The sequence below is a fragment of the Danio rerio genome, chromosome 14 (assembly GCF_052040795.2).
Source record: "Danio rerio strain M-AB ecotype USA chromosome 14, GRCz13ab, whole genome shotgun sequence".
Classification (NCBI taxonomy): Eukaryota; Metazoa; Chordata; class Actinopteri; order Cypriniformes; family Danionidae; genus Danio; species Danio rerio.
Genome location: NC_141034.1, coordinates 38,079,722 through 38,104,983, shown reverse-complemented (window position 1 = coordinate 38,104,983; position 25,262 = coordinate 38,079,722). Strand labels below are relative to the sequence as shown.

At 33.8% G+C, this 25,262-nt stretch overlaps 2 protein-coding genes and 1 long non-coding RNA gene across 4 annotated transcripts; 2 read left to right on the top strand and 1 right to left on the bottom strand.

Moving 5' to 3' along the window:
* The first annotated feature begins 37 nt into the window (after positions 1-37).
* On the top strand, positions 38-23,593 carry LOC147840848 (uncharacterized). Of its 2 annotated transcripts, none has more exons than XR_015507754.1 (3): positions 38-97; positions 12,550-12,645; positions 22,859-23,593. It is a non-coding gene; the product is annotated as an uncharacterized LOC147840848 (long non-coding RNA). The 2 variants fall into 2 exon arrangements; XR_015507752.1 differs by lacking the exon at positions 12,550-12,645 and adding an exon at positions 3,037-3,253.
* urp1 (urotensin-related peptide 1) lies at positions 3,722-6,367 on the top strand. The gene is given in 5 exon segments (NM_001386490.1): positions 3,722-3,878; positions 4,817-4,918; positions 5,032-5,072; positions 5,150-5,255; positions 6,096-6,367. Coding segments are annotated over 5 exon segments (384 nt in total). The 5' UTR covers positions 3,722-3,775; the 3' UTR covers positions 6,128-6,367.
* Positions 6,318-15,592, bottom strand: clic2 (CLIC family member 2). The gene is given in 6 exon segments (NM_001002561.2): positions 6,318-6,993; positions 7,379-7,548; positions 9,045-9,145; positions 11,099-11,224; positions 11,623-11,732; positions 15,395-15,592. Coding segments are annotated over 6 exon segments (720 nt in total). The 5' UTR covers positions 15,449-15,592; the 3' UTR covers positions 6,318-6,834.
* Positions 23,594-25,262: the final 1,669 nt, after the last annotated feature.

The window sequence follows — 25,262 nt, the reverse complement described above, 5'->3', positions numbered from 1 at the left end:
AGAGCTCATCAAACTGACTGAGGTGAGGTGTCCAATCAAAGTAGGCGGAGCTTTATCGTTCACCAAATAAACATGCAGGGCGACTCTTCGCCGTGAGGTAAGATATAGCTACATGTTTAACAATTGTCTTTTTGAAGATAGAAGTGTAAACAAACGGTAATATACTGAGTTGAAATAAATTTATTTTTGGTCATTTTTTTTACCATTTAATAATTTAGCCTATTAGCTCTTCTTGAATGTGACGAAGCAGGAAGCTATCTGCTGTTTTGCATTTTTAATAACGTTACATCATGAAGACATCCAACGGTTATAAATTGAGAGCTAAAGCCTTTGATGTTATTCCTTTCAATTGCTTCATTAAAGAATCTAAATTCTTTATAAAATTAGCGCTTATGTTGGGGACTGTGGTGTGCTGTTGAGCCTTAATAGGAAATATGCACACAAAATTTGAATTTCAGTCAGCCAGCCCCAGGGCTTCTGGTGAATTGTCCTCCCATACAAAAATCGCTGCGTTTAAGATTTGATTTCTTTAAATAACATGGATTGTTACTGCCTGTCTGAGATATGATATTAAGTGGGTTTCAGACCTGACAAGAAGTACTACATTAACCCCACCCCCCCACACACACACTTTTTATTTTACCACAGTATTTCCAAAGTTTCTACTCTAGTCTGCTGCTAATGATGGCACCTGTGCTTAAACGGTATTTCATATCGTTTTACGCTTTAACAAGCAAATGAATGCTTAAGTCTACTTAACTGAATGTATTTTAATTACATTACAACATTAATGCTGTAAGGAACCATATGAAATTTAAAATATAAAACTCTCACTGTAAGTTGGCTGAAAAACACTTGTTGTGCATATAGCCCATTCGACCACAACTTTCAGCAAATGAGATGATTTTTGGTGACAAACCTTATTTTGACACGTATTTTGGTGAAAATGTTCAAAAACTCAACAATACACTGTGGGCAAATTTACTACACAAAACTTTTCTTTAAATATGGTGTTTGTTGTCTGTAAATTAGATGTGTAACGGAGGCCAGCTAGTAGGTGCTGTGCTGGTAAACCTCACTCCTCTGACCTCTAAAGGTGCTCTAGCGACAGATGCTAGAGGCCATGGTCTTCAGCTTCCTTGGTAGAGCAACCGACTCCCATGCAGAAGGTCACTGGCTCGATACCAGCTCGGAGCGGGTTGGGTGGCGTAGGACCGATTTGTTTCAGGAGGATTTGTTTCAAATCTATTTCTAAATTCTGTTATAATTTCCAGCAAACGAATAAATGAACAATAATAACGAAGTGTGTTCAAAAACCTGAGTTATATATCCAATTACACATGCTATGCCCCTCATGGTCTGAAACCTGACAGGTGGGCAAATCTAAGCTTGTTTTTAATAAAACAAATATAAATATGGACATTATAAATAATACTGCTACTAATAATAACATTATACAAAAGCAAATTGTTATGAATAAACTGAAAAAGCCCCCGAGATGAAGAAGGAATAAAAAAGTATGGTTTTTATATTTATGTAGGCTAGAAAATAATATGTTTTGTAATATTTTAATCCTTTATATTTATATCCTATATATCCTTATTATATCCTATATATATATATATATATATATATATATATATATATATATATATATATATATATATATCCTTTATATTTTAACTCTTTTTCATATGTAAAGATATTTGCGTATTGCTGTACATCCTGTCTGTATTAAGCAATGTGTAAGCGAGGCGCACAACTAACACGCTCTGCGCTGGACTTTAGACCGGCTTTGTTCTGGTCTATTGAATGATCTATTATAGTTTCTCAAAAAAGCAAAGCACCAGCAATGCGCCTCAACACGCCTCCTTTTTTAGATTAGAATGCCTATGGGTGCACATATGAGAGCAAATGCATTTGCTATTTAAACAGCGTGGTGCAAAACGTCAAAACGACTCTTGCGCCAAACTGAAACTATCAATCAACTATTGCGTCGCGCCTTGCGCCTGTTGTATGATAGGGCCCTAAAACTTATTTGAGTTAATATTTCGGTTATTTACTAAAATATATCATTTAAATCGTTCATGGAGCTGAATGCAGTAAATAGTCTGTATAAAAAAGGCCGAAAATAAATCTGTGCGAACCAGCCAGCCTTTATAACCTGATTATTTAACAAAACATAATTACTGCAGTAAAATATTTGTAGTCTTTTAATAAGCAAGATGTGTACAAGATAAAGAGGGTATAAAAAGTTAATTGTTTGTTTTGAAATTTGTGAATCGGAATTTGCCCAATAATAAACCCCAAACACTCGTGATTGTTGTAGTGCGGTGAACTTGGCCAATCGTGTAATATTCATGTCGTCATCAGAGCTCGTGCAGTCGCTCTTCAGATGCTGCACAGTCTGAATCAGTCATTTGATCTCGGAGCTCTGTTGCGGTACTTTGATGCCACATGTGACAGTCACGTGGCGTCGGCGCAGTTTCAATCCGGACGAAATTTCTAACCAGCATGAACTGCTTTAAGGCAGATTTCGATCGATCTGCGCAGCGCTGCATGAAGTCGAACGCCTAATTGACCTATTGTAATTGGTCGGTTTAGTTTTGATGATGACGGTGGGTGGCGCATAAAGTAGCGTGTTTTAATTTCAGTTGTTCAGCATTGATGTTTGGTAAATAGTGATAAATAGTAGACAGTGTGTTTCCTTCAATTATTTTAAAATCAAGTAATGCACGCTACATTCAAAAATCTTTCACTTGTAATATGTGAGCATATTTACTGTACAAAACTTGTCAGTAAGCTATGAGGGAAAAAACAAAAAATAAATACATAAAATATTCATTCATTAATCAATATCAAGTTAAAATGTTTCATTAAACAGAGATTTAGATTTTAGGCCAAATCGCCCAGCCCTCGTTTTTATCAAACTGTATTATCCAGTACAAAATGCAAATCTGTTTTTACTCCAATGTCCCCAAAAATGAAGTATGTTCTTTTTTATTTTCTCCCTGTTTTGTTTCATTCTGTTTTCAGACACAATGTTTTATCAAAGACAGTGGAAGATGAGAGATGTTAGTACAATTTCACACTTCCACCTGCAATTTCAGAATCGCAGAGATGACATGATCCATCACAACACGACACTTGTTTGTTCATTTGCCACCAAATCCTCTGTGCTGCAATATATACCTTTCACTTTGACAAATACAGCAAAAGAGAAGCCAATAGTCCCAGGACGGATGTCATCACGGTGCGTAAGAGTACTTCTCGAGTATTCATGAATTGCTTTGTGTAAACACTGTTAAAATAGACAGTACTTTTAATATAATTGAGAACAAAGCGAACTTCTAAAGGAATCGTGCTTGTTCTATTTATTTAAATTAATTAAAACACACATTAAATTGCCTATTTGAACCAAAAATGAAATATCAGAGAACTTTTATGTTTGAAAAATAATTTGAATGTTGCTAAATGCGTCATGAGGTGTCAGAAGTAAAGAATCTGAGATGCTGAAGCAGTCAGTAATGGATAGTGAAGAGCAAACATTTGTTAGGACTCTGTGCAAGCAGAGATAGGCTCTGTCTGAATCGACAGCGCACCCTTAATTGTGTCTATGACGAGAAAACCATCACGTCAAAACCATTAAGACTGGGATGGGGTGACATGAGCAGTATTGATCGCTTCAGGATAGATGGTCTCAGAAGATATAAAAGTGAAGATCGCGGCCGGGACGAGAGTACGGAAGACTAAAGTCAGCCACGATCCTCTCAACATGTTGTCTCTGGCGGTGCTCTACATTCTGGCTGTGGTTTGTTCTGCTAGGAGAACTTATGCGCTGCAGCTGTATTCAGACACGGCTCTGCCACAACAGGAAGGTAAGGCAACATTGTGCTTGTTAAGGCTAAATGTAGAGTGAAGTTTATTACAGTATGTTTATTAAAATTGGGTTATTTTCAAAGTGCTTAAAGGGATAGTTCAGGCAAAACAGTACAATGGCATTTTATTTTTGATGTCATTTATTCATTCATTCATTTTCTTTTCGGCTTAGTGCCTTTATTAATCAAGGGTCACCACATTTATTCAGTATCAAATTACTTCTGTCTTCTATTTTCTGTTGAAAATTAGAGAAGAGTATTTGTTGGCCTTATAATTATTCCATTATGGAAGCCAGTGGGGACCAAAAAACGTTTGGTTAAATACATTCTTCAAAATATCTTTTTGTGTTCAGCAGAAGAAAGGTGTTGCATACAGATTTGGAACAATTTTAGAGCCTTCTTTAATATCTCTACTGCTTCCAGGATAGAAGCATTTAATGAACTTGATCAGTGATAAACTGGTATTTTAATCCTTTTCCAAACCTATCTTGGTTAAGCTTTTATTAAGTGAAATTCCACCAGAAAATGTAAAAAGTGAGACGTGGTTCCGTTAAGTTTTTTTCTGCTGAACACAAAAGAAGATATTTTTTAAAAATACAAAAATGAAAAGGTAGCCAAAGACTTCCATAATAGGAAAGAAAATAATATGGAAGTCAATGGCCTTTCATCAACATTCTTCAAAATATCTTTTTTCTGAAGAAAAAAACTCAGGGAACAGAGAGGATCGAAAGTTCCAACTAGTAAATTTACTCTTAAAAAAGTCTCTGTTTATCAATCAACTATTTTAAGAAGCATTTTTGGTAATCCATATTTGACCCTATTTTGTTGAAACAAACCTGATTTTAGAGTGTATTTGCTGATGTCTTTATATTGTATTGTATTTCCTTTCACTCTTTGTTTTTTAATTATCAAAATTAAAATCTGACATTTTTTTGCAGAACTGATTCAGAAGCTGGTAGCAGAGGTCGAAGACGGACAAAGTAATGATTTAACAGAGCAAAGAGATATTAAAACTGTGCTTCCTGTCCTGCTTCAGAGAGGTGAGCCATGACTTTGTGATACTTATAAAGGAGAACATTGTGTTATGAGGTTGGATATAATTAAAAAATAAACTTCAGTCAAATCATGTTTCTCAACTCTTTTTTTTTTTTAGGTGCAAAAGAGACTTTGCAGCAAGAGAAAATAAATAACATGGTATGATTTTACTCTTTTGATTTCTTTCTTATTTCAACATAATTTAAAATTAATAATAAATCACTGTGTCACTTCAGGTGGATGATTTAAAAGCAGTGGTTTTGAAACTAGCTGCAGCTGATAACCTGCGTTCTCAAGGTTATTTACGATCTGAGCAAAGCTTGCCCAAAAACAGTAAGAGAGGTAAGCTACCAAAGAACGAAAGCAGCAATTTTCATGTATAGTGAAATAGCCAAGATTATCAATTAGTCTTTTAATAAAAGCAATAAAAAACAAGAATTACAACTGCATGGAAAAACATTTAGAGACCATTTCAAATGTTCAATTGGTTCTCTGAATTTGCCAGGTCCATGTACTGTTGTTTTTTCTTTTGTTTTGTTTTTTGGAAAAATATTGATAACGTGTCTTTAAAATTCTAAAAACAGTACGAAACGATAATACCCAACAGGCACACAATGTCATAAGACGTTAATATTAGGTTAGATTTAAGTCGTGTCATCAGGTGACCAAAACTCAATGTCAAACCAGCGTCTAAGGACAATGTTATTTTCACGTCCAATAACGTCGCTGATATTTTGTTGATTTTATGTTGTGTTGGAAAGTGACAAAAATGCAACGTTGAGCCAACATCTTACACCAACGTTATATTGACGACAAACACTGACATTTATTCGTTATATATGGCACCCAAAATCCAACGACTAATAGACGCTATAGTGGAAATTTCCACACAACGTCAATCTGTAACGTCATCAGACGTTGATTTTTAGGTTGGACGTTGGTCAGCCTGACATTGGTTTCTGGCGTCAACCCAATTATCACTTCCAAATAAAATGCAACGTCCCAACAACATTGGGGTACAATGTCAATTTGACGTCATGTTAACATCCTGTGCCTGCTGGGTAAAGTCTCTTATTTTTTCCCCCTCAGAGCTGTATGTACTGTAAAGCTTAGATTATATGTCATGATGTGTTTATTTCCTTGATACATTAATTAATCTAAATTTTGCTGTTTCCTTTACAGCTTGTTTTTGGAAATATTGTGTTACAAACTAGAAATTTTTCCATGGAGATGGACAGAGGACCAGCCTAACACACCCTCATTTACAAAACCTACAGCATATGCCTTTGTTTTCCCCATACAAATCCATTTTGCTGCCCTTTTACATCGTGAATATTGTTTTATATATAGTAACCTTACAAGAATCTGAATGTATTTTTTAATCATGAATGAAAAATGATCTGGTGACATGTATGATATTAATTTTATTTCTAAGTAAAATCTGAAAGAAAGCAGTTCAGTCTCTTTCTTATTCATGACTCCTTCACAATACCCCTTCACACAATACAACCATTTGGATTTAAACTACACTTTTGTCTCCACAGTGTTCTCTACTCATTCTTGAAAAAGATTAAAAACAGACATTTTAGTTATACGTATAACCGAAATTGGCCTATAATGAAGATAAAATACATTTACAGTATACTGTACACTATGCACAAAAAAATTACATATGTATGTAAGAGCATTTGCAAAGGATCCTATAACCTCTAAAACTACCAGAATAAAGCCTTTTTAAAGGTAAGAGTCACTCAAAAAGTATTGTAGTACATCTTATGGACTCCAAGAAAGAAAGTTCATTAGCAAACACTGTGTTGTTTGCGTTTGCTGTAATAGATTTCCAATACAACTATGCAAACGGCTATAAACTTATTTACATTATTTAACATTTCCCCCCTGTGTTTCCTCATTGATCTGAAGTTCAGTTCCTCTTGACCACACTCAGATAGGCTTTCTCGATTTCAATATCAGCTGGACAGGTCTGGCTGAACTCTTCTCTTTCATACGCACTCTGCAAATAACGCCACACTCCAGTGAACTGAGTTGGAATATCAAAATTGCAGTATTTCCTGGCAGCAACCTACAACAACGAAGAACAAGAAAATCATACACTGTTAACGATTTTTTCACAGTATTTTACTGTATTAATTTCACAGTATTTAATGTAATATGAGCCGAATTTTACTTTTGGACAGTTATTCAGTATGTTACTGTATTCTAAAGTTGTATTGTGTGTAAAGGACTATATTTTACAGTTAATATAGTATATACAATACTGTAATTACATATACAATGAGATCAATGGTGCTGTAAATGTAAATACAGTATTTTTACTGTAACTAATTTCTAGTACGTTTCTGATGAACTGCTGCCAGTAAGTTACTGTAGATCTTACATGAAATTGTTAATAGTGTAAATGTGTGTTCAAAACTGAATAGGTTTATTAAATGAAGCAGGTGCATCACCTTGATGACGTGCAGCTTTGGTAATAAGTTGCAGTCTGCCAGTGTTAAGCGGTTTCCATCGAGGAACTTTCTTTTGGAGACGCTGATGTTTTGATCCAGCTCGTCCTGGAGCGGAGTGTTTAGATAGTCATCCAGCCGCTTAAACTCCCTCAGTAAGGCTTTTTCATGGACTGAGGAATGAATTAATAGAGGATAACATGTAAGAGCTTATGTAAAGATTTTAATGTAAAAATTGAATACTAGATACTTAGATTTATTCAGTAAAAGAAAATTAATCTGGTGTAAATGTAGCTGTAGATAAAGCGATATCCAATAGGTTTGATTGGTTTACTTCATATTCGGGGGCAAAACTGATGCAGCTTCGTACTCCTAACAAATAACTAACAAATATCGATCACATCAAGTTTATTATTTAAATTAAGAAGTATGTAATCCAAATGCATGGAAATTGTATATGCCACCAGAATAAATACATCTTATTTGTTATGAGTGTACTTGAATATTCAGATATAAATAGCAGTCTGGCATCTTTTAAAACACAAAATCAACCAAATACATGCTAACAATAAGACCTGCAGTCTATTTCACTGCAATGCTACTATCAAATTAAATTCGAATGAAAAATTCTAATTTTATTTGCCACATACACAGTAAGATATGCAGTGAAATGCAGATTTAAAGCAAATGTCCTTTTAGCTGTGCTAATATGTCATGCAAACTTCGATTGGTCAAACATCTTTATTTAATATGATTTTTCAGATCAGAGTCAACCAAAGTTTAACTATAGAAATTAGTCACCAAGTTGACATTATCATATTTAGTACAGTGTACATCCAGCCTGATCTCACAAGGAAATGTAAGTATTTTACGTTTTGTCAGTTTAGTGGCTAATTCATACGAGTTCAGTTGTACGAAAATGTACGATTTTAAAAACGAGGCGTGGCACCAGACCTCACCCCTTTGCTTGGGATGAGCAAACCATACTAAATTGTATAAATTAGATCCTATGAATTCATACGAATTAGCCACTAAATGAAAAAGTTACGAATTGCCGTGAGATTACGTTGTGTACATTACATGCGCACTCAGAATCTCACCAGAAGTAGATTTTGGTACCTTTGCGTTTATGTGAATTTGGTTGTACTTTGTTTGTCACATAGACATTTATTGGCATCACTCATTCCATGAGGAACCTTCAACATCTAAAGAATCTTTCAAATTCAAAGAGGGTTCTAGTTGAGATTAAATGTGGAAACGAAGCAGTTTGTCTATAGCTTTTTTAACCCTTATTTTTAGAGCATTCTATACACGGTATTTAACTGTAAAATGAACTGTAGTACAGTTTTGCAGTTTATTACTGTATTTTAAAGTTGAATTCTAAAAATGACCACATTATACAGTAAAGATACTGTATACAGTAAAGAATCTGGTAGGAAGTTACTGTAGATTTTACAGGAAATAGTTTATAGTGTAGGCTTTAGTACTGAATTTTGAATCCAGTTTTTGCGTTTTTTTTGCATGAATAAAAAAATCAATCGAATAAAGCGTATTATGATCAGTTCCTTTCTGTTGTCCCAGTGTCATGCAAATGAATTAAGCAACAGAAAGCAGTAGACATTAGACATAGGTTTTTAACAATTATATCTTAACTTTGAATTGAACTCACAAGCATTGTTTGGACTGTTCTTGATGAAAGCAGAAAACTTGGCAAAAATGTCAGCACCAACATCAAAGGACTCTTTGTAGCGAGGGCTGAGATGAGGATAGCTGAAAGGATTAGAAATAAAGAGAGAAATATTTAAAACCAACCATCTCATACCTAGAAGATCCAACAACATTTACACAATAATGCAAAAAACACTTAAGCTTTTTTGTTAAGCAGTTATATATTGTAGACCACAGACCTTTTCTACAAAAATTTCAAATACATTCTGCTATATACATTTAAAGTCAGAATTATTAGCCTCCCTGTATATTTATTTCCCCCAATTTCTTCCAACTTTTTTTCATCACATTTCTAAACATAATAGTTTTAATAACTCATTTTGAATAATAGTAAAGGCCTATCTAGGTTAATAGGGTATATGCCGAAGCATGCTATTAGGTCTTTTAATTTGCCAGTAACCAGGGTTAATCGCTTCCGGTGAACTATATGCCAATGCAAAATCGTCGCGTTAAAGGTCTTTTCTTTAAAAAATCAGCGATTTCCACTGGCTGAGTGATATCTGATATAAAGTGGGTCTCAGATTGTACAAGAAGCACTGCATTAAATTATATTTTTCACCACCATGTCTTTATGAGCATTTATTTTACCCCAGTATATTCAATGGAGCTTCTGCGCCTGATCACAAATTAGATTTTCTCCAGAAGGAAAAATATTATAGGAAATACTGTGAAAAATTATTTGCACTGTTAATCATCATTTGGGAAATATTTAAAAAAAAAAATCACTGGGCTAATAATTTTGACTTCAACTGTATATACCACTACTCTGTTAAAAGAATATATTTTGTTACATTAGACTCTAAACTCTGGGTTGTTGAACCCAAACATTGGTCTAATATAGACAAACTCAATCACTTGGTCAATTTTGTTAACTGTAAGTAAATATTTTAACTCATCGGTGGGTTTTGTCCATATCTGAACTAGGAATATATTGGAAAAACTGACATTGCGATGTTTTGTTTTTTTGCGATATATATTGCGATATGAAAATAATTGTACAAGATGACTATTTGGAAAGAATTGCTAATTTTATATTCATTGGAATCATTTGTAGTTGAGTACATCTGCAAAAAATATATATAAAAATGTGCAAAAAAAATCAAAACACACACTGGAAAAAAACTTTCATTCATTTCAATTTGAAAAAAAAATTGGGGTAATGGTGCATATCTAAATTTTATCACTTGACCAAATGAAAAAAAAAAAATAATTTGCCTTAAACAATATTTTTTTCAGTCCATGAAAGTACTCTGCGTGAATAACCTTAACATTTTACATTTGTCAAAACAAATATTTCTTCGTTGAGTTCTTAATCAAAAGCATTTGTATTTAACCATGTTTTGAGCTTAAAATACTTGAAAAATAAAACAAAAATTATTAAACCGGATTGAAGGTTACATTTTTAATTAAATGAAGTACTGCTTAATTTTTTTCAGATGAAAACAACAAAAGGTAACAGTTAAATAAACAATTCTTTATGGTTTTCAGCTGTGTAGAAATCCAATTATCAAATGTAAAACAACACAAAATGTCTTTATGCTATTGTATTAAATAAAGACAATTAATCTTTACTAAAGCAGCCAACTTTAAAAGTTCTTGTGTCCAAATAGTCCAAATTCTCTTGAAATCTGACAGTCACAGGCCTTAAAAACACACCAAAAAAAAACTAGGTTTCCTGTAAAATTATAAACCGAATTAGACATTGCCGATCCTGCGATGTGACTATTTGCATATTTGCATCTTGCGATATCGATGATGAAGCAATATATTGTGCAGCCCTAATCTGAACTTTTGAAACAACTCAGCATATACAGTATTTAAAGTGTAAAAGTGTCTAATTTCTAATCAGTTTAATGAATGTCATCTTTTTCAAATATACAGTTTACATTACTATTGACAGAATGACACTAGAATAGCATATAATAATATTTCTTTGTCGCAAGAATAGGTTGTGTTTGACATGGCATAATATGAGCAAATAGACATGCACAATACCGTGGAGGGGCGAGAGTAGTCTCCAGGAACTCTTCGATCTTAATGAAGTCAGTCTTTAGTGTGCCATTGTACAGTAGGAAAGGAGGGTTGGTACCTGGAGCTAAATCCTTCAGCTCATCGGGCTTCCTAAACAACACAGGGTGGAGCACAACAGAGGGAGCGTAAACCACAGGGTGCGGACATGGTCAACACCAAGCCATTTCTTGTGTACGCAGAGTCTTTGAATGAAACCTAAAGTGATTAATGCTGCTTTAGGACACTATCAATGTAATTTAGCACACGGATATGGGAGTGTTCAGCTGTGAGAAAAACTGAAAATTAACATGGGAACAGTGCAGTGTGAATGTTCACACTCCTTTCATCCTGTTTGTATGTCGATTGTACTTTGACCGTCCTCAATGTTATCAAATCTAGCTCTGAATTACACTATTTGCCTAATGAAATCCATTCCACTTGATGGCTTTATCGTCATGAAGGCTGCGAGTGTCTGTTTTAGTGATATGAAAGCTCAGGGTGACACTTACTTCCTCATATCCACAGTGGTTACTGTGAATTTGACTCCTTTCAGCCAAAGAACCATGAAGAGTCTCTGGCAGAAGGGACAATTCCCCACATTTTCTCCATCATGACCCGCCTTGAGACAAAAAAGAAGAAATTTGTGTTTAATATAGAGTTAATAATAAAAATTTTCCTCATTTTTCTTTCATTTCTCTGACTTCTAAAATGAATTCTGTTATCACTCACTTCCCTTTATTTTGCTCATTTTCTTCAGGGGAATTTCAAAGATGTAAAGTCGCACTTAAAAATAAACTATTCCATGAAGAACCTTAAACATCCAAAGAACTTCTCCATTTCTCCAAATGGTTCTTTATTATTATTATTATTATTATTATTATTATTCATTTATCAATTTTTCTTCACATTTATTCATAAGGGGTCGCCACAGCAGAATGAACCGCTAACTTATCCAGCATATGATTTACTTGGCGGATGCCCTTCCAGCTGCAACCCAGTACTGGGAAACATCCATACACTCTCACATTCACACACACACTACGGCCAATTTAGTTTATTCAATTCACCTACAGCGCATGTCATTGAACTGTAGGAGAAACCGGAGCATATTGAGGAAATCCCACGCAAACATAGGGAGAACATGCAAACTCCACAAAGAAATGCCAGCTGACCCAGCCGGGACTCAAGCCAGCTACTTTATTGCTGTGAGGCAACAGTGCTAACCACTGAGCCCCCGTGTCGCCCTAGTGTTCATTGAAAGTTTTTTTTTTTTTTTTTTGAGGAACCAAAAATGGTCCTTGTGTTGCAATACCGCCACAAAAAAAGCTTTCTTTGGATTTTTCACATTTTTTTAGGGTATAAACTGAACGTCGGTGCAGTTTAGACCTCAGTGTTCAGTAAAATGTATTTTTTCTGTGTGTGTATGTGTCTTGCAGAAGAAAGAAAGCTAATGACATGAGGATGATTAAACAATGGCAGAAGGTCTGAAATTTCATTGGCCAAGGACCACATCGAGCCCATCTGACTATCAAGTAAAATAACCAATCATAGTTGAAAATGTATATCCTACTGTACAGTAACAGACTGCAAACACACATCTTACATAAAAACGATAGAATTCAACCATTCAGGTGACAACTTGAAAAATGTTGACGTTTTACAATTTTGAGTGCGATCTGAACTAATAACTAACCCTTTTATCAAAATCCTGTAGAAACAACTGAATATTGCTTTAATATTTAACCCATTTGCTATGTATATTATCAGGAAGTATCAATGTGTTATTTTGAAATGGCTTGTTATTCTTGCTAATGTTGCTTAAGATGATGCAAAATGGAGTTTGCATTTACAGTTTGAATTAAACTAAAATTAAATTGGTTTTAAAAATTTGTCTCATATCAATGCTGCTTATTAATTAGTATGGTAAAAAGTAATATTGTTATGTCACAATTTAAAGTTTCACTTTAGTCAGATGATTCTGTAGAAATCATTTCAAAATGCTCATTTAGTGTTCAAAAACTATTTTGTAATATCAATGTTAATCAAAACAGTTGTGCTGCTAAATATTTTTGGCGAAGCCTGGATCAATTGTATTTAACCCTTATAATATGTTTTAAAACACATGAAAATTCGTCTGTAGGATCTTACCCATGTAGTGCACAAAAAATAGACCAGTTTTCAAAGTCTGGACTCAATGGATTATTTGTAACCGAGTCTTTTCTTAATATATTGAAAGAAGTTTTGTAGTTGTGTCAATGTTAGGAAAATCAACAATGTTTGTTTTATATGAAGTAGACCCGTAAAATACATGATTAGAACTTTTTGAATTTTATTTGTAATTGAATTTAATTTATGTTAATGTACAGTTAGATTTAAAGCTATTTGCCCTCCAGAATTATTAGGTGAAAAATTCATTGCTCTGTTAAACACCATCAATATTTGAAGAATAAAACAATTCTCAGGAGGGCTAATAATTTTAGCTGTAATCATTTTTGTAAGACGTCACATGAAGGAGACATCGCTGTAAAATATAGTACAATCCAGGTATTTAAACAGCACCGAAGTTCTATTATTATTATCATTCTTGTTGATATATGGCTTTTATTTTTAACTAAGTGTGTCCCTCCCTTCAAAAAAAGAATGGGACATGAATAGGCCATGTGATGTTTGGGTGTGGATGTTTGGACAATTATTCAAGAGCTTGATCCAAAGAGAGGAAATGCTGGAATTGTCTAAAAGATGAGATAACAGATCTCAACAATACCTCCACCGCCCATAATGCACATCTTTTCAAAACAGCTCTGATATAAATAACTTTGGCAATAAATACTGACCCTCACCAAAGCTTTGATGAAGTACAGATCACTCATCTGTGTCCTAAGCTGTATGTCTACAGAAAAAGCGTGACATTGGTAGCGTCATGTTAATTCAGAATAGCTAACGTAGTGTTTACAGGAGTGACGACGACACCCAGTGTGTGTGCATGTATGCTGATAAGATGATCCTAGTCTGTATGCGTGTTCTGATAAAGAGGAAGCCAGGAGTGAGCAGTTACGTATCAACTATAAGTACTGCATATGTTGACTGACACCTACATCAGCCTCTGATTCATGCTGTCAAAATGTAGAGCGTCTCTAGCCCTGGCTGATCATGGTTCATGGTTTCTACATAGTGTGCAAATCAGAAATAAAACCCTAAGTCTGCTCTGACCACCAGCTCATCTAGACACATCATTTTAGAAATGGTAGTAGAATAAAATATATTTGTCTGAAATAAGTTATGCTTACACATTCAGTTGAATGTGATAAAAAAAATTCAAAAATCTATCAAGTTTAATATCACTATTTCAACAAGAGGATCGTGATACACTGTTAATGATGTCCTGTAAAATCTACAGTAATTTACTTGCAGAAATTTACCAGTAACTTCCTGTAATTTAATTACAGTATTTACATTTACAGCACCATTTATCTTACTGTATATGTATTTACAGTGTTACATATATTTACTGTAAAATATACAGCAATTGTCACAATGCAATTTTAAAATACAGTAACATACTGCATTAATGTCCTACAGTAAAATTCTGTTCATATTACATATAAATACTGTGTAATTTACAAGTATTGTTAACAGTGTAGATGTAGTGCAGCAGTCCACCAGTAACTTACTGTAATTCAATTGCAGCATAAATACTGTATTTACATTTACAGCACCATTTATCTTGCTGTATATGTATTTACAGTATTACAAATATTTACTGTCAAATTTACCGCAATTTTTACAATGCAACTTTAAAATACAGTAACATGCTGTATAACTGTTCTACACTAAAATTCTGTTCATATTACATATAATTACTGTGTAGTTTACAAAAAATGTTAACAGCTTACGCTCAAGTTTATCATATATCAAGTGTATTTATTTAAGATGTTTAACACAACCACAAAACCAACCAAAGTGCTTTAAAACATCATCGAGATAGCCAAAATAGAGATAGAAAAGAGATAGAAAAAACATCAAACACATATAAGACATGAAAACAGGGTAAATACATTTTCCAGTGAAAACAAGTGTTACAAATGTCCAACATAGACATTTAGAAGACACATCCCTTAACCACAATAGCCATATTTTATATTTATTATAATTATTCTAAGAATATTTTATATTTATTGCTTATACATTACAAAAAAAAAGTCTCATAATGCTAGTTGTTTCTTGGAATAGTTATATAATAATATCTGACCAACTCAAACTTGTAAACGATGAACAACTGACCTTTATGAAGAGCTCAATTCGCGGTTCTTTATCTGAGTCTGGTCTGAGTGCCATGTTCCAGCAGGAAAATAATCTTATGTCACTCTTCTGTTCGTCAAGAGTGACGTGAAAAATATTCCCCAGTCCAACCAAAAGATCCTCAAAAGCTTAGTACAGCACTGTAATGAGTGCAAGTGAGATGAATGTTGTCCAGACTCTGAGGACTGCCTCCAGCTATACAGACTTTAAAAGTAGGAGGGAGGGAAGCTGGAGCTTTTGGGCGTCACCCCAACTATATAACTGCACTTCCAGCCTGTGACAGAGAGAGCAAAAAATAGCTTTTCGTTTTATCCACTCTTACTTACACTCAGGAGAAACGTCACTGTGTTGTCGCAGACATGAAGCAGTGGCCACATTCCATTCATACGAACTAATAATGTTTCGCCCTCCCATACATTCAATCACAATGTGTCCCTTTCAGCACTGCCGTTTTACTATAAACCATCTGATCCACTTTAACTTTCAGTTTAAAGACAGTTTTTTTAAACTGCTTTCGCTTGTCCCATCACAGAACAGCAGCACTTTCTCTTCTCTGTTGCAAAACTTCAGTGTCTTTTTTTCGTCGCTGGTGGTCATCTGACTCATGCTGTTTTTTTCATGTTATCTGCTTCTCTGGAATTTTTGTAAGTTCCAGTAACCAGTGTTTAAACCTTCCAAAAACAAATCTTGTATGGCTTTTGTTTTGAGGCAGAAAGATAAGGATTATAAAGCAAGTGATTCTTATATAGTTTTTTAACTACAAAAATTCTTTATGCTGCTTATACATAGTTATTAAGGTAATTGATGTGCACATCATGATTTTGCCGGACAATGCGATCCTGGATTAACATCTATATTGATTCTTAAACATAATTTTTGTTGGAAAATGTAATCCATATCTATTCCCTACCCCTAAACCCAACCATACCTGTAAATGATTCCCAAAATCAGAGGGGAATAAAAGTTAACAATCTTTTAGAAATGCATAAACCAAACTGTACACATAAAGTTAACATAAACGGTAAACATATTCCTTAATTCTGATCAGCTGATTGGAATAATGTTTCTGGGTCAACATAGATGTTAATCCAGGAACATCTATTTGGTGAAATCAGGTTAGCGAGTTGTTTACTCCTCACTTTCTTTGCCTCCAGTTTTATGTATATTCTGTATCCCCCATTTATCTTGTTGTATATGTTTACAGTATTACATATATTTACTGTAAAATATACAGCAGTTTAGACAATACAATTTTAAAGTACAGTAACATACTGTTTGACTGTTCTACACTAAAATTCAGTTCATATTACAGATAAATACTGTGTAGTCTACAAAAATTGTTAACAGTTCATGTTAGAGTTTATCATATATCCTGTTTATTAATTAAGATGTTTAAAACAACCACAAAACTAACCAAAGTGCTTTAAAACATCATAAATAAAGATCAAACACAAATAAGATATGAACACAGGGGAAATACAATTTCCAATAAAAAAACAAGTGATTAGAAGACACATCCCTTAACCACAGTACTCATATTTTATTTTATTATAATTATTTTTAAATATAATTAAATGTATTACTATAAATGTATTCTCCAAACTGGATTACTGCACTCCAAACTGGATTACTGCAACTCTCTACTAGCTGGGCTTCCAGCTAACTCTATCAAGCCTCTTCAACTGCTCCAGAATGCAGCAGCACGAGTTGTCTTCAATGAACCTAAACGAGCACATGTCACTCCGCTGCTAGTCCGTTTGCACTGGCTGCCAGTTGCTGCTCGCATCAAATTCAAAACTCTGATGTTTGCCTACAAAGTGACTTCTGGCCTAGCACCTTCTTATTTGCTCTCACTTCTGCAGATCTATGTGCCCTCCAGAAACTTGCGTTCTTTGGATAAAAGCGTCTGCTAAATGACTAAATGTAAATGTAAATGTACTAATATTATCATTGTTATTTTTTTTTTTTAAATCTTGATCCTGAAACATAGTTTTTGTTGGAAAATGTAATCCATACCTATTCCCTATCTTTAAACCCAACCATAACTGTAAATTATTCCCAAATCGCAGGGGAATAATAGTTAACAATCATTTAGAAGTGCATAAACCTAACCATGAGCCTAAATTTAACAAAAACGATAAACATAACCCTTAATTCTGATTGGCTGATTAGAATATTGTTCTAGGATCAACATAGATGTTAATCCAGGAGCATGTCCTTGGTGAAATCAGGTTGGCGAGTTGATGTTTACTCATCACTTATTCTGCCTTAAGTTGTTTTTTTGTCAAACACAAAATAATATAATTTGGAATATGATGCCACTGACATTCATGGGCAAAAAATACTATGGATGTCAATTAGTATCCAGTATGTTTTATGTGAGTGTGTGTATGTGTTCAACAGAAGAAAGAAACTCAAACAAGGTTTGAACAAGTGAAAGTTTAGTAAATGATGATAGAATTTTAATGAATGTAGAATATGGAATGCAAAATATGGCATCAAACTGTGCTTAAAATATTAATGAACAGTCAATATTCAAGCTGAGAAGTAAGAAAAGGTAGGGATTGTTACCAGAAGTTGTTAACTAAATGTTTTAAAATAAATATAGAGTTTCCTGTGAGTTGTAGGGGTAGGGTGTGCATTATGTGTATTAAACAATAGAAGTCTAATGCTAAGATACACACATTTGTGTTTGAGTGGACAAATGAGGGTGTGGGTAATATGTGATCATTCTCAAGGGAAGGGTTCTCTTTAAACAAGTGAGTAGTTCCCCTGATTCCCTCTGCAGTCCTGTTGAGTCACAGACGTGGTTTGAGTCAGAGGAAACTATTCCGTCATCTCTTGGCTTCCCCTTATAGCATAGAAACGCTCTTAGAACATTAAAATAATAGTGTACACTAACTTAAATTATTAAAATGATTGACATACTTGGATAATATAACAAAATTATAGCGACAGAATGTCATTCTTTAAAAAGTTGAATATATGTTTTTAATGAGCTCGAATGGGCAAGAGTTTCATTTCCTCATTCACCACACAGATGCTAAATTAGGGGATTTATTGCATCATTTTGGGGAATTCAGACTATATTACTGTAAAACTTGACTATTAAATGAAACACTTTGCTTTAGGTGATAGCAAAATCATTTACTCGTCCTCATATGTTTGAAACTTGTATGAATGGCTTTTTTAAGCTGCTTTTCTCCATTTATTAAAAATGCACACATCAGTAAAACTAGATAAATATAAATTAAATATACACTTCAAAGCAAACAACTTTTAAACAGTACCAAATTTGAGTTTTTCCTCTTGTAACAGCAGAAATGTGAAAATATTAAATAGACGAGAATAAAAAATGGAAAGCTGAATAAAACCCTTTTCATAAGGCTCTATTTAGAGCTTCAAAGGCATTGCCAAGTAAAAGTAGCTAAATTAAATGCATAAAAAGTGTTGGGTAAAAAGTAATAAATTACCATTTTACATCTACCTTATCTCTTTTAAAAAAAAGGAAAAATGCAAATTACAATAAAATAACATAGCATATATATATATATATATATATATATATATATATATATATATATATATATTTTTTTTTTTTTTTTTTTTTCACATTGCGTCCTTAAAGTCTTTTTTAAGTGACTACAGATTGTAATATATAACTTTTTTCTCAACACTGTGCATACATATGTTAAAAAGATAAAATGATATAAAAATATATTTTCATAAACGTCATGGGATATATTCTATAATTGAATGACAGAATGTTTATGCATACACTTTAATAATAATTTAATAATTAGTATTTATATAGTATGAATCATAAATTTAATATACTTTCCCCAGCGCAGAAATGGAGAGAATTACAGTATCTACCTAGCTTGTCACACACTTTTAAAAGTAAAGACTGTTAAAAATATCCGTAAATTAGCAGTTTTCTATAATTTGTAATTGTTCTTTTATTTTTTTCCATTTATTTTTGCTTTTGACTTGCATTATGGGACTTTCATTTTTCTTTCAACAACGTTTAATCTTCAAAAGTTTGAAGAAGTGACTTTCATTAACATTTTTTATGTTAATTATAGTGTTCTTTAAAGTGATTTATTGTCTGGATTGGTGTTGTATAATACAGTACAAAAACCTTGTAATAAACTGCCAGTACATTTTCTGTTATTTTACAGACTTATTTCTCTCTAAATCATTTCTTATTAATTCAAACTACTAAAAAAAAACAAAAAACTATAAAAGTCCCTTTCTTAAACTGTAGGGTTGAATTTTCAACATCATAAATCTACAGAGCAGAGATCAACATTTCATAAAGCATTTCACAACTGTAAATAAACGAAAAACACATGAATCACAAAATAGGTAAACTGTTAATTAACAGATATTTTTAGTGTACCAGAAAGAACCAAAAAAGTTTTCCAAAGTGAAGTTCTTTAAAGAGTCTTTCACAGCTGGGTGAATTTTTTTTATAATTTATAGCAGTGGATCCCAGCTGTAGTCCTGGAGACCCACTGCCATTCACATTTTGAATGTCTCTATTATTTTACAAAGGTTAAGTGGATGACAAGAACCAGGTTTGTTAAAGGAATAGTTCACCATTTTCCTGAAGCTTCCAAGAGTGCAAAAATCTGTCGTAACACTAACCCATCATGCAACAGATCAATGTGTTTTTGTAACACAAATATTAACTTAATAAGCGATTTCCAGTGCCTTTGGAATGTGTGTTTTTGATAACTTCTTGGCTGATCTCTGTCTCGATGTATGACAAACGGCATAAGAGTAAATTATGTAGATCAATTACATTTTTGGGTGAACTATTCCTTAAAAAAAAGGTTTCCTTAAAAAAAGATTCCTTAAAAGGTTTCTAAAGAAGATTTTAAACAATCCTGCACTGAAAAAAATCCTGTCCTTGGATTTACTAAAAACTATTTCAGGTAAACAATTTATATGGGCTGAATTTAAACAAACAAATTAAGTTGAACATTAGTAAATGTAAGTTGTTTGTATGTATTCAGCCCATACTGTATATAATATTTACAACCACTTCCCTTAAAAAAAAAAGAAGTATATGCAATGAACGATTTTTGTAAAGTGTAATAAAGAACCCTTATTTTCAAAATAAATGAATGAAATAAATAGATAACATCAAAACAGTATTTTTTATCATGGCATAAGCTCTCCCTTTAAGAGGATGTTGATTATACTGCAGATATACAAAACAAGGGCCTGACATGGAAAACTTCTTACAAATCCTGGAAATTAAGTTCGGTTAACTTCCACTTCAGCCTGCACAGGAAATGAGCCATGCCAGTTTAACCAGTGCACTCCCTCCTCCTGGAGCCAACAGGGATACTATGACTAACAGAGTGCTTTCAATCCTTGTTAGATGAAAAACACAGAATATACCAGCAAACAAAAATCACCATGGAGAAGGTGAGCTGTAAGATATTTTGATGTCACTGCCACAGTCACTAAGCAGATGAGGTCAGCACATTATTGTCCCTATACATCAACACTGCTCCAGTTTATTTCACAAACATTCCTCTCGAGCACTGGACCGAAAATGTGGAGGTGGAACTGAGGAGGATGTTTTATTGACCAAGTGATGAGAAAGCCAAGGCGCTGTTTGAACGCATTTTAGTTCACTTTAATTTCTGACTAAACATGTAACTGTTTGCATTCTTAAGGGAGACAATGTTTAACAACTGTACACTGTAATAAATATTCATAATTCAATGCTTTTCAGTATTTTGCAAGTCATTTTTTTATTTAAGCTTTTGAATTGCATTATGGGAACTTGATCTTTCTTCCAACAACTTTTAACCTTTGGAAGTTCGAAAAGGTGACTTATTACAATTTATAATAGTTTAAAATTATATATTGTCTGGGTTGGTGTTGTATATTACAGTACACTACCTGACAAAAGTCTTTAGGAATGACAAATAATAACTTGACTTCTAGTTGATCATTTGGTATCAGAAGTAGCTTATATGGAAGGCAAAGGCCTTTAGATTACACTTATTTTACCTAATTAAAATATGATCATGCCTTGATTTTTGCTTATTTAATTACAGTAAGGTCTGACTTTGCTTAGACAAAAATCTTGTCACTGAACAGAAATAATGTACAGTATAGAACAGGGGTGTCCAAACTCTGTCTTGGAGGGCCGGTGTCCTGGAGAGTTTAGCTCTAACCCTAATCAAACACATCTGAAACAACTAATCAAGCTCTTACTAGGTATACTAGAAACTTATTGGCAGGTGTGTTGAAGCAAGTTGGAGCAAAACTCGGCAGGACACTGGCCCTTGAGGACCGAGTTTGGACACCCCTGGTATAGAGTATAGAGTCATCGTGCAGTGGGAAAAGAATTAATATTGTGCACGGCTCCCATGAGCTTGGATGACTGCATCCATACATCTCTACAATGACTCTAATAACTTATTAATAAAGTCATCTGGAATGGCAAAGAAAGCGTTCTTGCAGGACTCCCAGAGTTCATCAAGATTCTTTGGATTCATCTTCAATGCCTCCTCTTTCATCTTACCCCGGACAAGCTCAATAATGTTCATGTCTGGTGACTGGGCTGGCCAATCCTAGAGGGCTGGCCATCCACTCTGCAGATCTCTCGCACACCCCCATGCTGAATGTAACCCCAAACCATTTATTTTACCTTCACCAACTTGACCGATTCTATGAGAATCTTGGGTCCATGCAGGTTTCAATATCTCTTTTTATATATATTATTTCTTATACGTTATATTATTTTTAAACTTCCAAAAATGTCAATAAAAGTCCCTTTCTTAAACTGTAGAGTTGAATTTTCAATATAAAAAGCCGAAAGAGCAAAGAACAAAGTCCCATTATGCAATTCACCACCGTGAAAAAAGGAAAAACACTTGTGAATCACAAAATACCGAAACTATTATTTTTTTTACAGTGCAGGGCGCGACACACTCTTGTGTCTCTCTGTAGTTTTACTTGGTGCTTTGATCTGTAAGATTGTTAATACAGGAAGTGGTGATCCTTGTTCTTTTGACAAATATTTTACATCAGTCAGGAAACAGACACAAACTTTTTTGGCTCAAAGCCTTTCTCTGTGATTAGAGTAATTAAATCTCGTCATCCCCTTTTCAAATGACTATATATGTTGATGTCCTTCTTATTTAGCCAATGTTCACTTATTAAAAACATACTAGTTTGCTTCCATTTAAATTTAGGAACTGTTTCTCATTAGTTATATAATTTCACATTTATTCCATGGAAGGTGTGAGCAATATGGCAGCGCTGTTGTTTAATTTTTTTTGCATCATTATCTGTTGAGACTAAAGCTAGGATTACTGTATATTTCCCAGCTATTTGCATTTAGTTGCTAAGGCAACAGTTGCTTGTAGTCTTTGTGGTGATGTAGTCATTATAACCACTGACCTCTGTCTCCTCCAGGCTGATGGAGGAAACACTTATCCTGAGATGATAGGCTATCTAAAGGACATCCAGCAGCTGGGATGACACATCTTGGAAAATCCTTGCTTTATCTCTCTCAACAGGACCCCAAATGTTGATCATGAGGCCCATTGCTGTCATTGTACATCCACACAAGGAAAGGAAACCAAATCGTCCTGCTCAGCAAAGATCATTTCTTGTTTTTGACGGGGGTTTTTTTACTGATGAGGGATGGAGAGGCAGCTGAGAAATCTATATTGTTTTCCTTTTGAATATTTTTTTTTTTGGTGAATTGTGTAAGATGAGACTTTACTGTAAGATCATGTTTATATCATTTACACTAGTGAGTTAAAGCTAGTAAGTTTTTATATTTTTGTTTTTGAAATAGCTTTTTTATAGCCCAGTCTGGATTTATCTGATTAGAGATAATGTTATGTTAGGTATATTATTACAATTGGAAAAATAGCTGTGTATTTACTCATGAGATGGATAAGCTGAATTCTCAGCAGCCATGACTTCAGTCTTCGGTGTCACACAATCCTGCAGAAATCATGTTAAAAACAAGTTGTTGCTTAACATTTTGAATGGAAACCATGACGCATTTTTGTCTGTGTTAAAGTTCAGCATCTATGAGAAACAGAAGTGCATTTTAACATAAATGTTCTTACTGTCACTTTTGATCAGCAGAGTACATCTTTGCTTTAAAAAATAAAAACTGATACAATCTTTCATTTTTCAGTATAAGTGGTTCCATGGAAAACCCTTAACATTATTTTTCATGGGTATATTTGTAGGAATAGCAAACATATATTGAGTCTATTTTTTTTTCTTATGCCAAAAAACAATGAAAAATTAAGTAAAGATCATCTTCCATGAATATACAAATGAGTAATTCAATCCCTCCATCCTCTTTTTCAATTGACTATTAATGTTGAGATCATCCTTATTAGCCAATGTTCAGTTGTTAAAAACATACTACAGTAGTTTGTTTCCATTTCAATTTAGGATCATCAAATTAGAATTAAGATCATCTTTCATTAAGACATTTTGTAAACTTCCTTCTATAAATATATTAAACAAAATTTCTGGTTGTTATGCATTGCTAAGAACACAGTTTGGGCAACCTTTAGGAGATTTTCTTAGTGGATTTTCTTAGTTAACCTCTGGATTCCAGATATTCAAATAGTTGTATCTTGGCCAAATATCATCCTATCCCAACAAACCACACACAAAAAAAAGAAAGCTTATTTATTCACCTATCAGATGAGTATAGATCCTTGATCTGAAATGACCAATTATGACTGGTTTTGTGATCCAGGGTCACACATGGTTTCAAATAATGGAAACAGATATTAAAATGTTCTTCACGCTATAGTAACCCTTTTGTTTTAGTGGAAACATTTTTTTTTTTCTTTTGGACTATTTATATTTAGTGTTCTCAAACTTTTGTCCAATACAACATGTGCTTAAAACAAGAAAGTATTTTAAATCAAAAAATAATTGTGCACGCTAGATTTATTTTGTAATACATAATTTAAATGTATTACTTTAAAAACTATGTTTCCAGTAAATATTCTTTGAGAGATGCATATAACGATATACATAAAAACATAATATCATTATCCACTAATCTTCATTTCAGTTTGATATAAATAGGCTTAATGATATTTCACTTTAAAACAAGCCTCAATACCTCAGCAGGCACAGAGTGTCAATATGACGTCAGATTGACCTCCGGCTCCAACACAACATAAAATCTACCAAATATTAACGTCTATTGATGTTACAGTCTGACATTGTGTGGACGTTACCACTATGACGTCTGTCAGATGTTGGAGTTTGGTTACATCCCTGATATGACATCCCAGTGTCTGACATTAGTATGACAATAGTTTAAGACAGGGGTCACCAAACTTGTTCCTGGAGGGCCGGCGTCCTGCAGATTTTAGCTCCAACCCTAATCAAACACACCTGAACATGCCAATCAAGGTCTTACCAGGTATACTTGAATCATCCAGGCAGGTATGTTGAGGCAAGTTGGAGCTAATCCCTGCAGGGACACCAGACCTCCAGGACCGAGATTATTATTGACCAGATCATTATTGGACGTCACAAAGTGACATTGTAGATGCTGGCAACCTAAATCTAACACCTTATGACATTGTGTGTACGCTAGGACTGTTAAGAAAGTGATTTTCATTACTTTTGCCTGGAAACCAGTGTTATTATCATCAAAGTGGCTGCTTATTTAACTGAGGTGTGAACTTTGTCACCTTGAAAAGAAAACAAATGGAAAACAAGTACAAAAACTGTAACTGCAGTCTAATTAGTGCAGTGACACAAATATCTGCCAGTGTCAGTGCTGTAGAAAGAGTGCTTGTTCTCCAATCAACACAAAGCCACC